This window comes from Dendronephthya gigantea, unplaced genomic scaffold (genome assembly GCF_004324835.1).
Source record: "Dendronephthya gigantea isolate DGI-Jeju-01 unplaced genomic scaffold, DenGig_1.0 000072F, whole genome shotgun sequence".
NCBI classification, from domain to species: domain Eukaryota; kingdom Metazoa; phylum Cnidaria; class Anthozoa; order Malacalcyonacea; family Nephtheidae; genus Dendronephthya; species Dendronephthya gigantea.
In genome coordinates this window covers 636412-654830 of record NW_021163082.1, presented here as the reverse complement: position 1 = coordinate 654830, position 18419 = coordinate 636412, and the positions used below count along the sequence as shown (strand labels likewise).

Below are 18419 nucleotides of genomic sequence, written 5' to 3'. Positions count from 1 at the left end.
GCCACAGGCACTGTTCTCGAAACATAACGTAGTGTACCGTTATTCTGTATTTGTGTAGCGCTTAGTGAAATATACTGCTTCTAATTGTCCCCTGATGGCGCCACTAGCATGCAATTGCACGCGTCTGTAAACATTGATTCACGCTTATTTTATGTCATCAAACAGCCGATGAATTGCATCATTTGAAGGCGCCGTAACTGGCAAATATTGATCTTATTTTATGTCATCAAACAGCCGTTGAATTGCATCATTTGAAGGCCCCGTAACTGGCAAATATTGATCTTATTTTATGTCACCAAACAGCCGTTAAATTGCATCATTTAGGTAGTGTCGCAGATTCTCGCAAGAATGATTTTCTTTGGCTGAACTTTACAATACATTTCTAGGTCTGTTTCAACCAATAGCATAGCTTCGTTCTTTAAAAGGCATAGAAAAGCATTACATAATTGGACGAAAGCTTTCGAGCACTGCGACATCTCCTCATCATTTGCATCACTAAAACATAGTTCTTTTGTCTAAAAAGACTCATCTTCGTAAAATTCACGCTCACCAATGCGTTTCTTGCCGGAGAAACTTTGTATATAGTCTCATACGCAATAACCTTATCTTTTGTTCTAAATACAGCTTGACTTCTATAGTTCTACTGTTTTCTGGAACTATACAGTTCTAAGAGGAAATGCCGTGCGTTGTGTGGTCATGATAATTATCACTGTATAACTTTATTGTGATTGTTTTAAGACATATTGTAGCTAATGCATACAGTATGCTGCCGGTTTTAGAGCTAGGGACGGCATCTTTTTTAAATAAGTATTCCTAATATTTGAAGCTAAGCGAAATTGTTTGTATACAGTTAGGATGGATTGTTTTCTTAATGAAAAAACACACAATAATACACAGTTTTAAGATACACCGGAACAGATTGGATTGGAAAATAATTGAAATGGCCAGTTGGACATGTCATATAGGTAAAGATCATAGCTGGACCAGCTAATATTAACAAATATTATCATTCACTTTATAGTATTCTCAATTTTGATTGGTTAATTTACCTGCAGTTAACTGCGTGCAAATAATACTCAGCTGCAAATAATACTCTGAGCATGCGCATTAATGTCAATTTTATAAACAATGGCGACTCGCTTTGCCGAACTGTCCGATAAAACGAACTCAAAATTGAAAATTGAGTGGTGAATGAATTGAAAATTGAGTGGTGAATGATAAAACAATTATTGAACTCGGTTCTCGCAAAATATCGTGATTTGTCGGTGGCTCGCAGATCAATTATTTGCCTCTGCCTTCGGCATCGGCAAATAATTTAACTGCTCGCCACCGACAAATCACGATATTTTGCTCGACCTCGTCCAATAATTGATAATTAGTTGTTGGGTATACGAATAAGTGGCTTTGCGTTTATTGAAACGAATTACGCTGCAAGCAAAGATAAACAACAGGATGCATGTTTCGCGATGTATTATATAATTCGTAACGACAACAATATAATAGCCATGTGCCCATGTCATGTGATTTACATGTATGAGATCAATATTCAGTAATATGCTGATTTAGCTACGGCAACGGAGGTTTATTAATGCATTTAGACTACATTTAGCTTGGTTTACTGAAAAGAAAATGCCAGCGAAGCAGAATTATATAAATTATAGACACCTTATTTAATTCAATAACGGGAGGTAAGAAAAATAAGTGGAATGCGATGATATTGGCTGTGTGCAAGTGTAAATTTCCGTTCGCACAACAACACATGTTCATAGGCTCTAGCACATTATTGTTCACTCCTGTTGCGACAAGTCGAAACCCTTATAATTTTTTGCCGTCATGTAATAGTTGTGACCTGTATCAAAACTGAAACAATGAAGTCACTAATAACAGAATATTGGTACACCACGCTTTGATGCGAGCACTGTGGGAGGGCAACATAAAACAATCAATCTTTATAGAAGCATATGATTGCTTGCTATAGTGGTGCAATCTGCCGGCAGTATTCAGGTTAACTAGATTTGCGGGCTATCGTGTGATGATGCTGGTTGAATGTGGCAGACTCGCTGATCTGGGCAGACTGTGTTCAAATTTCAAAATCAGTATGTGTCACGTTTATCTGAACGGCTGATCGAGTGTATGCAGTCCGCGTTCAGGCATTAAGTTTTGCACAGCATTAGACGAACGGATAGCTAGGCCAAGCTGAATTTACTGCTTTGCTGAATTCAAAATATCGCGAGTTTTATATAGAGGCCAGTTATTCACGAAATCGCCATAAAAATGTCAACCCAATACATAATTATAGCGTTTAACTTCCTCTTGTTGGAAAACAATATAATAGCCATGTGCTTTACATGCATGATGAATGTTAGTTTAGCTACGGCGACGGAGGTTTAGTAATATTATTTTTAGCATGGTTTACTGAAAGAAAATGAAAGCAGTACAATTATATAGTATAGACGCAGGGTTCATACCCATATTATTAAGCGTAATACGAATAGACATAAGCGAAATGGATGCGATGATAATCAAATAATGGTGGTGTGTACGTGTAGATTTCCGTTTGCCTGCGCGTATACTGCCTGATATTAGCTGACTTCATATTAAAAACAGGAAATTTGATTGTAAAAACCGGTCTGGGGGGCTGGCTTGGTCGGCGATCCTGGTTAACGGGATGAACTTGTCTTGTGTTTTTATGAAAGCAGTTGAGTTCAGCCCGCTTTCCGGGACAGAGATTATTATTTTTATACAAGTAACGGGAGGAACGTAACCTGCATAGGGGACTCGTTTGAGAGTTTACAATTCACGACGCGACTAGAGAAGACGTAACTGTACGTGTTTGGTTGTGTTTTATCTGTCAGGTGGTGCGTTGTATGCTTTGGCATATTGGGTAACCTAACTTGTCGAAAACGCCTTACACAAATTACTTCCCCAGCCGCCGCTTAATATTTGGAAGGTAGGTAGATTTCCAAAAACATATGTTTGACCAACGTAAAATTAAATAGTAGAAAAATAATTCTAATGTAAGTTTCAATTGCCTTTTAAAGAAAAGAACGTCGCAATCATTTCCTTCCAATAAGCCATATGCAGCCCTCCACGGTATTATACGTCGTTGTACACTTTTTGAATCTGTTTTTTTTATCGCGTCTATGTCTGGGTTACATTCATGATTGATTACATTCGAAACTTTCGATTATTACGCCCAGGAAGTAACTTATATACATGTACAGATTTTACTTGGGTTCATGGTTTTGATTGTCTAGGCTCTACTTTTACTATATATAATTATAATTTATGGGTACAAATATACGAACACTTCCCTACACTTCTTAGGGTTCATCCTCTTTTTGTAATCCTTACAATATTACAATATTATTGATAACATAACCATTACGCCATTAGAGTTCCTAGAAATTTTTTCTACTGCTGTTAAGTTGTGAAAAAATGTATAATATTAGCTACTTTGCATACCAAGCCAGTTATGGACCAAATCGTTGATCAGAAGAACAAATAATATTGGTCCCACTTCTTTGCCCTGTGGTATTCATCTTTTGAAATTTTTATCTAATTTCATCCCATGATTGTACCAAATCTGATCTGGATGTACCAAATCCGAAAGTAATATCAAGGCTGTACCAACTCTGAAAGTAATATTCCATGTTTTGAACTCCTAGAAACATAGTTTTAAATTTTTTTGTAAAAAAAGTATATACTCAGTATGAATATATAATTTGAGCGAATACATAATTAATTAATTCGGGCTCCACTTAGTTCGAATAATAACGTCGCGTAAAGATCAAAGCCCTTTAGGAAATCAGTGAATCAGATTCTGATACATCAGTATATTATGTATTACTCACATAAGCGTATTTTGTTAACTCTTTTTTGCAAAGAGTTTGGGATCGATGTAAGATGCACATCGGACATTACTCTTTTCAATGTTATGCCTTCAAAATCTTTGATTTTGAATTCACTCGGTGTTATCTAATGATCACTACGGAGCGAATAACGTCCATTTGATGTGTGATTTCTGATATCATTGCCAATAAAAATCATAACATGAGCTAAACATATGCAAGATCAAACCAATGATACTAACAATCAAAGGTTTTGGTTAAATATAGAAAATATTTTTTTAACGTTCACTTTAGTAAACCATGTAGAATGTTGGCAGTTCCCTAAAACTATTTCATTTTTGGAATTTACTATCATTTCAAAAAAATTAGGTAAAACCCTCAGGTTGCAAGGACCATCCAGGTTAAACGGTACTGGTCGTGTAGAAATATTACATCGGCGAAGATGGGGAACAATTTGTGATGATGATTGGGACATAAATGATGCCCGCGTTGCATGTCGTCAACTTGGTTATCGGAATGCTCTTAGAGCTCTTCGAGGATGGCAAGTTCCTTCTGGTTCAGGACAGATTTGGTTGGACGATGTTGCTTGTACTGGAAATGAACAAAATCTAGAAAGTTGTCCTCACCACGTTGGGGGATGGGGAACACATGACTGCCAACATTTTGAAGATGCTGGAGTGGAATGTACCTCCAGAGGTATGTAGGTTTATTTTTGGTATGTTTTAATTTTAACCACAAGATGACTGTCTTACACAGCATTACATGCCAGCAACTCTTGCAAGTTCAAGGTAAGTGTTTTGTTATATAGGAACGAAAACATAGCTACATGTTACACAACAATTTCATTTAAAAAAGAAACCCACTTTACTTTGTTATGACATGAGCGGGCAACAATTTTTCACTTGTTTCCTTGGCGGGAAACGTTGCATTTATTTAAAGTCATGTGACTACGAATGAACCAATTAATCACATTTAAAATACAAAGCACCTATATAAAAATCTCTATTACAATATCTAACTTTATTTATTCTGAGATGCTTTAAAGTCGCCACCTCAGCGAGAATATGTTGTGGAAATTTTCTTTAGTCTTTGATAATTGTTTATAGATGTAGATTATTGCACTTTGGGGTTGCACACCTGTGGACGTAATTCTGAATGTATTAACACCGACAATGGTTTTACATGCAGATGCAATCAAGGTTTCACTGGAAAGGGAATTACTTGCTATGGTGAGTAGAATATCTTTAACGCAATGAGTGTTTAAGAATTCTTCAGCCGAAAGAAGAATTGATCGCAACAAGCATCTGTCATAAAGAAGCATACCAGATTCGACCTATCGTTTATTTGCGAGCTTTTGACGCGTCGTGTCTTACGTATGTCTGAGCACAACTGTACCAATAAACAATAGTGTAATCATATTAAGTTAATATCATCAACATCCTCCAGTGCCGAGGAAATTCTAAAAAACGATTTATTCTTCTAATTATACCGCAGTTTTATTTGCTTGTGATTGTTCATCTGTAACTGTTGAAGCCAAACTCATTGATAATGAGATCCTATGCTATAGTCATATTCAACATTTGAAATGTTGAGGAGAAAGTCAACCATGGTCTCCTCACCCTTTTTTTATAGTAACTTTGAATAAAACTTCATTCAGCTTATTCACTTTAAGCATGCATATAGTCTGCCTTTTCTGGACAAACACTTTGCTTTAGTATCATGTATCACTTTCACTTTATCTTAGGTTATGGGCATTGATGTTTTATCCATTTTACGTAACCTTGCTGTCTTTCATCGTATAAACCTTTTGAATTGCAGAGCTGCGTAGCATTTGGTAGCATTATATTGATAATTTAAAAGCGAAGGATATTTTATCACCCACAGACAAACTATATTTTTTTATTCCAACTCTGCCCAAAAAGGCTGTATTGATATCAGTAGATCACATTCTTTGTCTTAATAGACTGCACTGTATGTAGCTGCATATGGCTACTAATTTAATCTCTATGTGTTTATTATTGATATTTTTGAATTGTTTTCACTGTCTCAGAGTATTTAAATCAGTTACGTCTACCACCAATTATGACCACAATAACTCAATAAGCTAATCTTTTTGTGTGCAACCTCGTATGTATTGTGTCTTCAAGGCTCTACCTATAGTCACAATAGGAAAACGAGACCAGCAATCAAGATTCCAGCAAGCTATTTCCATACGCGAGGGCTCAAAATATAATCCGCCTCCTCTTCAAAATTGAAACATACTATAATATATCTGTATGCTTGTCGCCTTAGCTGGTCACTATGTATATTAGTAATAGCACATTACTCACCACATCATTGAAATAAAACAAAATAACCACCGTTTTACATGAGCCCTGTTACCCTTACCCGACATTCAACAAAACATGAGGTGTTTCTGAATTTTTAAAATAAGTCTTTTTGGGCTTTTAAACAAACACATGCTACTGCTACTGTTAAGATTACTGCTTGGATCTACACGGAATCATTTAAACAGCCCTTTAAGGGTTATTTCAATTACTAATACTAACTGAAAAGGTATTCCACGTACGACTTTCGTATGAAAAATATTTAACAAGTTTCAACCCGACGAAAACAAAAATCCCTTTGAACTACCTTAAATTAACGAACCAGTATTTATTATTATTTATTTCACCCAGCAGTGTCCCTTAGGATTGACATTTACGTGATTTAGTAATACTTTTCATAGATATCGATGAATGTTCAACAGTAAACAACTGTCATTCAGAAGCTTTTTGCACGAACAGTGTTGGGTCTTATGGATGCACATGCAATGGTGGATTTACTGGAAACGGAACTTTTTGTCAAGGTATTTGCATCCTTACTCTTCAAAACTAAATTAAATTTTCCTTGTTTGTTCCAATGCATTCAGCACAAACAGTGGGGGAAACAGCTTTGCCGTAAATAAAATATTTTTGTTTAGATGAAAATGAATGTTCTGCCAATTCAACACACCGCTGCCCTTCAGAGACAAATTGCACCAACACTATTGGATCCTATCAATGCTGTAAAAGTTCAGGAAATGGTTCTATTTGCAGAGGTAACCGTAAACGATTCTTATATTGCGCCATCAACTGACCTTAAAGAGATATTAAGTCCGGGAAGATGCAACTTTTTATCTTAGGCCTGTCTCAGGTCCGTTTCAAACGTTCGGTTAAGCTCAACAAAGTTCGACGTAATGTATTTATTACGAGCGCCCAATGCCACTGGTCAGCAGAAGTTACAGCGCAATTTTTTCCCGCCAAATCGGTAAAATAATAAAACAAGTTTTTCTCAGAAGGCACTTTTGATTCGGCATATGATCGGTTCGACGTTTAAAAACAACGCCAAACTTCACTTTGTCGAACTTGGTCGAACTTGGTCGATATTAAGTTCGACCCATGGAGAGTTCAACTTTGAAACGGGCCTTAGATAGCGCCCAGCCCCACCTCCCCTAATATGATTAACATCGTCGCAATTAAAATTAGCCCAAGAATACTTTTTGTTTTTTTCGATTTCTGTGTTTCTTGATTTTTGTATTTTTTAAAAGATTTCTTGTCCTGTTTTGACGAACGACCTCGGAAGATGACAATTAAACGTAATTTTGAAACCGGGAATACTCGCCTGCTGTGATAAAACGAGTCATTATATATAGGCGGTCTGACACAGATTAAAGCTGCATTATACTCACTTTGGCGGGCGTTTGCCCTCTAAAGTTAATATAATAGTAATAAATTTGATGTTCTTGGACATAAATGTGTTTTTGGCCATCTTCAGAACACATTTTAACCCTCGCTACGCTCGGGCTGAAAATCAGATTCGGGCCAAAAAACACATTTATGCCCGCGAACATTAACTCTATTGTTAAATTAAACACCATAAAGTTTTTTGGAACAAACAATTTCTCCAGGAACAAATGCGCAGTGGAATACTTTAAATTTCATTTGGAAATATTTCTTTTTCGGGGAAAGAATCACAAATTTGCAATATTTTTTACCAGAAAAAATCTTCCATTCCGAAATTTTATTTCCGGTGGGTAAAGAAGCTCAAGAAGTGGAAAGGGAAAAAAAGGAATATTATAAATCATTTGCAAAATTATATATACAGTTTGATTTATGCTATTATATATTGTTCCAAATATTTCAATTGTTTCTGTATTTACTCTTCCTACAATTTTAGATATGACTCTCAGGTTACGAGGACCATCGAGGTTAAATGGCACTGGTCGTGTGGAAATATTATATTCAGGAAAATGGGGAACAATTTGTCATGATGCATGGGACATAAATGATGCTCGCGTTGTATGTCGTCAACTTGGTTATCGGAATGCTCTTAGAGCTCTTCGAGGATGGCAAGTTCCTGATGGTTCAGGACAGATTTGGTTGGACGAGGTTGATTGTACTGGAAATGAACAAAATCTAGAAAGTTGTCCTCACCGCAATTGGGGAAGACATGACTGCAGTCATTATAAAGATGCTGGGGTGGAATGTACTTCACAAGGTAAAAGACATTGTTATTTAGAATTGCAGTTAAGATCATTTTTTTATTAATATCAAGGAATCATGTCTGAAATCTAAAACTAAATTTTTGATTGTGAAAAAACTGTATTCCGGTACACAATATGTGATTCAACTAGCTAACTTTGTTCATCTCCAACCGGGAACTTGATGCCCCTGTTTCTATGATAGTAAAGAACTCTACACTATAAAAGTATATCATGGAGCTATAGTAATTTAATATTTTCAAACCAGTTGAAAAAGGTTTCTCGTATGCTAAACATACATTATGAGATTTTCTATTTACTCTTCTGTGCTTTCGTGTTTTGTTTACAGATGTCAATTATTGCTCATTGGGGTTGGACAATTGTGGGCAGCATTCGCAATGTATTAGCATGAACAATGGTTTTAAATGCAGATGTAATCATGGTTTCACTGGGAACGGCTTTTCCTGCTATGGTGAGTGCTCTAGTTATATAGCTTTGCAGGGACGTTTCCGATTAATTTCTACCAACAATTAATAGCGTTATATGAGCCCGGGGTTAGAAATGCGAAATTGAAGTTGCCCGCCAGTGTCATGGACGTTGGGTGTACTTGCAGGTTACGGGCATGCGCGAGTTTGAGACGCGTATTGATATTTTTCTACCATTTTTTCGACGTGAAAGAACAACTGCCCTTTTTTTCGAGTTTTTGGATGCTGTTAGTCGATATAAAGAGGGAACTCATCCCGTCTGCTAATCCGGCTGCAAATAATTGCAGAAAATTTAATTCCCAATGTGGTTTTCTCCCCAGCCGTGCAGCCGTAGATATAAAACTTTTCATTAAATTGCAGCTGCATGAGAAATACTTTATTAAAGGCCTTCGCCCTTGTCAAGATCAAGACCCTCTTCCTGATGTCCACGTATCCTACACACATTGATCATTGCCTTCCAATATAAGAAGTGCTATTTAGACAGTTTAATGGGTCTATGTCCCAACTTTTTTATGTTGTTATTGGTGTCAAACATGACATACGATACGCGAACGCGATATCGCGGAAACGGTAACGGGGGGGAGGGGGCTTACGCATATAATTTTGTTCTGCCTGACGGATTTTCATTTGTATGCTGACGTCACTTATTTAAATAAACACATAATCATAGGGATTAAATCTGTGAGTCTTTCTGAAGTCTTTCTTCGACGAAACAATCGCATGTTACTGTAGGGATTATACTACAGCCGGGATCATTTAAATCGCCTATAATCACTGTAAATTTATTCTATAGGTACAAGGTATGAATGGTCAACCTGCCGAATTAAAACGAGCGCCCCGTGTTTTTCGATACATTAAATTAACAAACCAAAAGATTATTAGAGTGGGCAGTGTCCTTAGGATTGACATTTAGGTGTTTTAAAATAATATATTTTCCCAGATCTCAATGAATGTTCATCAGTAAACAACTGTCATTCCGAAGCCTTTTGCACAAACACTCCTGGGTCTTATCGATGCACGTGTAATAATGGATTTACTGGAAATGGAACCTTATGTCAAGGTATTTATATGAACACTCTCAGAGTAAATTTTCTTTCCTCAGCAAAAATAATCAGGGAATATGTGAAGAAACCCCGGCTTTTTCATGGATAAAATGTTTTCAGTTTTGAAGTGTATATATTAAATTTTTGCTTAGATGAAGATGAATGTTCTGATTCAACACACCGCTGTCCTTCAGAGACAAATTGCAGAAATACAAATGGATCTTATCAATGCTGTGAAACACAAAGTTCCGGAAATGGTTTTATTTGCAAAGGTGACATAAAGATTCTTATATGGCGCCATCAACCATTGTTGAAGAGTCATTAAGTCCCGGATTATAAACGTCGCAATTACTTTACACAAATCTTATAGTGATAAACCTCAGATGTTTAATGATCGATTGTTTTGATACGAAGAAATATTTTTCCCTTTACACACGGCACGAAATTATGGCATGATTAAAGCAAGCATTTTAATTGTTCCAAATCGTAGCCTGCTGTATTTTCCAACTTTCACTCTCTCAATTTTTAGATAGAACTCTCAGGTTACGAGGACCATTAAGCTTAAATGGTACTGGTCGTTTGGAAATATTATATTCAGGAAAGTGGGGAACAATTTGTGATGATAATTGGGACATATATGATGCTCGCGTTGCATGTCGTCAACTTGGTTATCGGAATGCTCTTAGAGCTCTTCGAAGATGGGAAGTTCCTGCTGGTTCAGGGCAGATTTGGTTGGACGAAGTTCGGTGTACTGGGACTGAACAAAATTTAGAAAGTTGTCCTCACCACTATTGGGGATGGGGAAGACATGACTGTAGACATTATCAAGATGCTGGAGTGGAATGTACTTCACAAGGTAATTAACGATAAAAGCGCTTTGTGCATGAATGCGTTATTGGATTTTACATCCGCGAGTTCATAAACAGGGAACGAGAAGTTCAATACTGCACAAGGCGAAGCTGGCTGCAGTATTGATATGAACTCCGAGCATCTTGTTTATGAACTCGTGCATGTTAATTCCGAAAACGCACGAAAAAAGAGTGCTTTAAATCTTTCAATATTCACTTTAAGTATAAAACAAACAAAGACCTAAATAAATAACGCATGCATTTTTTATTTATATGACACGGCAGAAAATGACTTTCAAAACTAAAAATACCGTGCCTTTGTTGCCTTAAAGGTGCATTTTTTTTCTATTAACTTGGACACAAAATGCAGTTTCATCCATTGAATCCACGGAAGTATGAGCTCCGAAAATAGAGAAAAAGAGCTCCGCAATTTTGACATTTACGGCGTTTGCTTAGCTGCTAATAAACTTTGTGTTTTAACTCCGCTATATCTTAAGGTGTGCAACAATTTCGCTAAATTACAAACGTTCTAAAAAAACTCGTAATTTTCAGCAGTAGCTAATGTAAGAAAGCAATGCACTGCTTCTCATGTATTTCATGCTTTAGCAATGAAAGAAGCAAATTTCGCGTGGGCGCTAAAGTCTATTATTATGTTTCTATATTATATAGCAAAAATCATTTTCTTATTTCAAGAAAAAAAAACTCATTTTAAGAAAATTTTCTTAAATGAGTTCAATTTTCTTGGGAGAATAATAAGAAAATTTTCTTACTTTTTTTCTTAAGAATTTTTTTCTTAAGAAAATTTTCTCAAAATAAGAAAAGTTGCACACAAATAATTTCTCAGTTTAAGAAAATTTTCTTGAAATTAGTCCAAAATTTCTTATAGAATGTTCATAATCAGAAAAATTTTCTTAAGAAATTGTTCTTAATATAAGAAATATTTCCAAGAAAATATTTTCTTATAATAAGAAAAGTTAATTCTCAAGAAACCCTAGAAACTCTGACATGATTTTTGTTATAAGTAAGAATGTAATGTAAATTTACTAAAATATTCATGAGTCAGAATATAGAATACACAGCAGACATTAATACATGAGATTATAGGCCCTACATGATTTTTAGAAATACAGAGAATGATATATATAATATTGCACCACGGCTTTGAAGGTTTTGTATTTGTCCAGTGTTTATTTGACATGTTTTTAAATTCATTATTGCAGTACAGATCAATAATTGCAAAAGGATTTTTGTGGTGCTTAAAATCAGATGAGACATCATCAGATAAATTTGAGAGTAAATAATTTAAAATTGGTGAGAAGTAAATCCTAAGTTCACACTTAAATTAGAATAAACTTTGCAATCATGTTAGGAATTGAGTTCATCAACAAAAAATACTGGTAAATGTAATTTAGCTACTCTGGGGAATTTTAAGCTATTCTTTAGCTATCGCTTGCAATACCGCCATCTTTAAGAAAACTACTTTAAGACCATTATCAAATACACCCATCCTTCAACCCATTCTACACTGCTTTTCTACCTCCCTATAATAGTTTAAATTCCAATCAATTCACCATGAAACTGCATGTAATTAATTCAAATAATATATAGATAGAGGCCTTATCCAATGAAATCAAATGGTGTTATTCCAAAAATTGTCCCTAACAAAGTGTGTATGGATAAATGTATCTGAAGGCAAAATAGAGAGCTTTTGATAATTTTAATGATATAGGCAGACTCTGATGCACAATTTATACCCTTTGGAACAGTCGCAACCCTACTGGGAAGCACTGTTACATTTAATAACCCGTCTGGATTTAGTATCAATCTGAAAATACAACTCAACTCTAATCCTACATTTCAAACAAAGACATTATAAACACTGCCATATGCTGCAAATTGCTGAGGAATTCTAAGGTATTGTTTAGCTATCCCTGCTATAGCCAACTATTTGACTATAAAAACAGGTAATAACATGGAAAATCATAGCGCAAATCATTAAAGGATGAAGAAAGACCTAAATACAATTCTTGACCTATAATAAGGTGGAATAAAGGCTAACGAAGGCTAACAAATAAAGGCTTATACGTTGTATATAATAACACACTCGATCAGCATGTTGGCATATGATCAAAACATGAACATCACTCCTTATGAAATACAAATTTGCGCCGATTATGTTATTTTCTCACATCCTAAACGTCCATATCTTTATCGGTAATATATAAAGTTATAACAAGATACAAATGCCATATCCGCCATAAAAAGCAATATTTCTTTAATATGCGTTAATAGCGTTATAGGTTGTTTCGTTAAGTATTCAAATTTCCCTCGTGGTCTACGCTAGAAAGGCATAATGGGATAAATGGAATAATCAGGCTCTGCGTCAGGCTGGACCATTAATTATCAGTATTAAACCTTTGAATGCTTTGAATTATCTCACGCTGGATTTCTGTAATGAAAACAGCATTTGCAAACATTATATTATGACTTTGTTCTATTTTAACAGTTCTTGACCGAATATGTCACGCCATGCTTGTAAAGTGCAGTAAGAAAAGCTTCATTGTTGACTAAGGGCACTTTACTCATACTGATAATTAGCTAAATTGATATCATCTAATGAGCAGAACGAACAACAATAAAATATGAACCATATAACTTTTTGAAATCAACAAACTTCGACCATAAGTAACATTTGAAACACAAGTAATTTTGAAGTTTACTCTCAGCTGAAATTCTTCAAATTTAATGCGAAGAGCATTTTCTTAGTTTAAGAATATATATTTCTTATAACAAGAAATTGATATCTCAATATTTTCTTAAGAAAACAATTTCTCATTTTAAGAAAAACATTTTCTTATGATAAGAAAGTGATATCTCTGTATTTTCTTGAGAATAATTTTCTTATTTCAAGAAAATGTTTTCTCAAATTAAGAAAAAAAAATTCTTAAGAAAATATTTTCTCAAAATAAGAAAATTATTTCTTGAAACAAGTAAATATTTTCTTAAAACAAGAAAATTAAATTTCTTAAGAAATTCATTTTTTGCTGTATATACTGTTTATTATAGATATCGACTATTGTTTTATGGGCCGATTGCCCAAATGTAGGCGTTATTCTCATTGTGTTAACACTAACAATGGCTATACATGCAGATGTAATAAAGGTTTCATCGGGAGCGGGTTTTTCTGCAATGGTGAGTGATATATAATGCTAATAGAACGAATATTATATGATTGCAATTGAAACAAAACCCACTTTCAAAAGAACTGGGGAGAGCATTGAGGAGTGAGAAATTCCTTAAACATCGTATTTTTTAAACATTTGTCATAAGCTAGTATACTTTTTTCATTGATCAAATAACTTTCAATAACGAACTATCCCTTTTTTAGCAAACATTCGTACTAGCGTACATTTTTTAATTGACCAACTCAACTTTGAACAACGAATTTACCTTTTCTACGCAGAGATCTTAGTAATCCAAATCATCTAACTTTATGTAATAACAAGCGAGATACCAGATTTATTCATGAAAAATTTGAAGAATTTGAACGAGGCAAAAAAACTTTTTCGCCGATGTGGTTTGTGAATAAAACGGCGTTGTTTTGGTGCCGCAATTTTTTAAAATTGGAAACTCTTGGCTTTCCTGACGGCCTTCAATTAGACTTAAAGATTGCGACCAAATTATTGTTCCAATATTTCTAGAGTTTACTAGTGCTAGCCCCGCAACTGCGCGTGTTTGTGATACCATAAATTTTAATATAATTAAATGAGTTATCAATAAAATGAGCTCCAAATTTTTATTAGAGCAATGACGAGTGGTAATATCTTCTCTAGACAAAAATGAATGTTCAACATATGAATGTTCAACATATGAATGTTCAACAGTAATTTCAATATAATATTTCCCCCTAGACATCAATGAATGTGTAACAGCAAACAACTGTCACTGGGATGCTTTTTGCACGAACACTTATGGGTCTTATCGATGCACATGCAATGGTGGATTTAAAGGAAATGGGACCTTCTGCGAAGGTATTTGTTTCATTATGATTACTTTCGACTAAAGTGAATAAATATTCTCTAATCAGTAATAAATTGAGTACAAACATCGAGATAAACAAGTTTTTTTTGGCATGGGTAACGTTTTCAGTTTTAAAACGTGAATATTTGACATTTTTGCTTATTAGATATAGATGAATGTTCTGATTCAACACACCGCTGTCCTTTGGGGACAAGTTGCAACAATACTAAAGGATCGTATCAATGCTGTAGAACACAAAATTCTGGAAATGGTTCTGTTTGCAGAGGTGAACTTAAAATACAATTCCTTTACTGCGGTATTTTTCTGAAAGTTCTTAAAGGAAATCCTATGTGTCATTTCTCGTTTTGGCACCTTGTTAAAATAAAAGATTGGTGTTTTGTAATAAGTTTTTAATAACCCTGCTTATATAACGCGACTTGATTGCAGTATATTGCCAAATAAAAAACAAGCTTTTATCAACTGTACTCAAAAATTCCTGACAACAAAATTAGAAATAATCAGAATGATATTATAAAAATAAATTTTCTTCACGCGGTAACTTCATAACGCATTCATGCAGCTTTTTCCAGTTAATTATGTAGATAAAGTCTGTCATTATGAACATCTATTGTGTCTAAACAACCAGTAACTTTTTTGACGAATCGTTGGTCGTTGCCGTTATGCAATTTCGCTTGTGCCTGACTCCACTGTTAAACTCTTCCTCGCAGACGCGTCGGTTATAATTTATCAAAATTCCTGGTGGCAATTCAGAGGCGCGATAGGACAGATTAATATAGTAAAGTTTGAGTCATGGGTAATTGTGGTATTTAGTGGGGTGCATCATGACCTGCTGGATTTTCTAACTTTCAGTGTCACAATTTTAGATATGACTCTCAGGTTACAAGGACCGTCCAGGTTAAACGGTACTGGTCGTGTGGAAATCTTACACAGAGGAAAATGGGGGACAATCTGTGATGATAATTGGGACATAAATGATGCTCGCGTTGCATGTCGTCAACTTGGTTATCGGAATGCTCTTGGAGCTCTTCGAGGATTGCAAGTTCCTGATGGTTCAGGACAGATTTGGCTGGACGAAGTTGGTTGTACTGGGAGTGAACAAAATCTAGAAAGTTGTCCTCACCACTATCGGGGATGGGGAAGACATAACTGCAGACATTATCAAGATGCTGGAGTGGAATGTACTTCACAAGGTAATTAACGATAAAAGCGCTTTGTGAATGCGTTATTGGGTTTTACATCCACGAGTTCATAAACAAGGAACGAGAAGTTCAATACTACACATAACAAAGCCGGCTGCAGTATTGATATGAACTCCGAGCATCTTGTTTATGAACATTATAACGATGCTGGAGTGGAATGTACTTCACAAGGTAAAATAATTTGTTATTTGTTTAGATTAGAGAGTTATTTTTCATTTGATAATCAAGCTAATTATCAAGGAAAAACTAAATTACTGTCTTAAGGCTTAAGCTACAATACAAGAAGATTAGCTTACAAGGCTAAGATATTTTAAGTAAATTAATTTAGCTTGTAAGTACACAACGTAAGTATTTAATACCGCAAAGCTTTCGGTCGGTTAACCCGTGCCTTCATCAGTGCAATAATCAAAAATTAGTTGTGTAATTGTGTTTTCAGGTAATTGCACTGGTGCAGGCCCGGGTTAACGGGTCGAATGCTTTGCAGTATTAAATACTTACGTGGCCTACCTACAAGCTAATTTACTTATTGATGTCACCATGCAAACATACTAGCTAGAATATCACCTTTTCCAGAATATAAAAACGTAAGTATCTTTAAAACTTGAACACATTACCAAATTCTGCTGTAATTTTAAATTTTAATTGTAAATTAGAATTTTAAATTCGTAGGACAAAAGTGTTCATTTCAGAATTTAATCCACGCATTATTAAGCTCCTAAATTATATAATATGTATTTCAATTTAATAATTTTATTACGTTTGATTTGCATGACTGGTTTTTTATATTTTATTTCTTAGAAAATTCACTAACTCTCTCTAAAAATCTTGAATTTATCGGGTTATTTTTTCTTACTAATCTGTAGTTATTTATTGTTCGTTAATCATCGGCGCGCAATGGCGGCGTTAGTCGTTTCATTGCGATGCTCGTTTCACTTGTTACAAAATCCCACACGCTATGGAAACATGGCTTAGGACGAAGCGGTCGCATGTATATTGTATTTTACATTGCTGGTAATCAAACTTTTGTCGAATGGTCGAATTTTGTTCTTAAGAATATCCGATTTTTTAATGATGTAATTTAATATTGCAATTGGGTTGAGGGTATGATAAACATATAAGTGAAACACCTCTTTTTAGTCTTATAAGTTTTCATTATCGTTTACAGATGTTGATTATTGCTCCGCGGGGTTGGACAACTGTTGGAAGAATTCTCAATGTGTTAACACTGAGAATGGTTTTACATGCATATGTAGTCAAGGTTTTACCGGGAACGGCCTTTCTTGCTCCGGTAAGTAACATAGTTAATTTTTTATGCCAGTTGCATAAATTAAAAGCGTTGTTACACTATGCAACTTTCCTTAAAACTTTGATGCAATTCTACTGCTGAAAATTGCGTCAATCGAACGGTAATGGACCACTTGCATAATAGACCAACTTTTGATTCAGGTGACAAAAAGGGAATTTCCTAAAAGAGCATACAAAACTTAGTAAAATTGCCAAGTTTTGCTGTGAAATATTGTAAAGTGCCGCAGATATAGCCATGCGAAGTTGGCGAATTTTGTATACTTTTGTATTACGGGCGGACGCGTGTAACTAAATTAGTTACACGCTTCCAGCTGTAGTAAAAAAGTTTATATAATAACTATAGTGAAACACGCAATGTGATTGGTCAATAGGATCAGGATCAGACAATCCTGCACGCGTTTTAGACAATCCTGCACGCGAAATTTAATTTTAATAAAGTTAACCGTTGTTTCACTACAGTTATTTTATAAAACAATTAAAATAACAACGCTTTAATCCTGCACGGAAAATCATTTGGTATTCCTTTAATACAAAATTGGCAACTTCGCATGGCTATATCTTCCGTACTACTTTACCTTTTGCAACCAAACTTGGCAATTTTACTAATTTTGGTATGATCTTTTTAGCTGTTGTGATATATTTCCTGCTTGTCACCTAGATCTGAAGTTGGTCTATTATGCAAGTGGTCCATTGAGTAGCCATATTCATATATCATTCTGCTATGCCTGGCTAATTTCTTTTGAAAACCACTTCACTTTCAATAGAAACCAGGCTGGCATAACAGAATATATCAATATTCTGTCCCTCAATTAACGTTCGATTGACGCTCATGCACCTGAGGTATTTACAAATTAACATCCCTCAAAAATTATCTCTACATTGTAAGTTGGATGGAAAATTGTATAGTTTAACAGCGCCTTAAATGTAGGTTAGAGTCGATAATGTTGAGTTGCTATATCTTTTATATAATATCCTGTCCTGTAGAAGTATTTATTACTAATTCAGTTCACAATATTTCTAAGTGAACAAGAGATAAAGTTTGTGTTCAAAGAAATTCAAAGACTGCGAAATTTAGGCAACGTCATCATTGCACGAGTCCCCCAATGTTATGAGCAGAACCAATGCGCTGAGGTTGCTGTAACCTAC

The 18419-nt window shown here is 35.0% G+C and overlaps 1 protein-coding gene across 1 annotated transcript in view; it reads left to right on the top strand.

Annotated features, from left to right (window-relative positions):
- Nucleotides 1–18419, top strand: part of LOC114531487 — a 349117-nt gene that overhangs the window by 101907 nt on the left and 228791 nt on the right. Inside the window, exons 35-37 of the mRNA XM_028553090.1 lie at nt 14915–15034; nt 15633–15959; nt 17134–17256. Of these exons, the coding sequence (XP_028408891.1) occupies nt 14915–15034; nt 15633–15959; nt 17134–17256 (570 nt within the window). The remainder of the gene's footprint in view (nt 1–14914; nt 15035–15632; nt 15960–17133; nt 17257–18419) is intronic.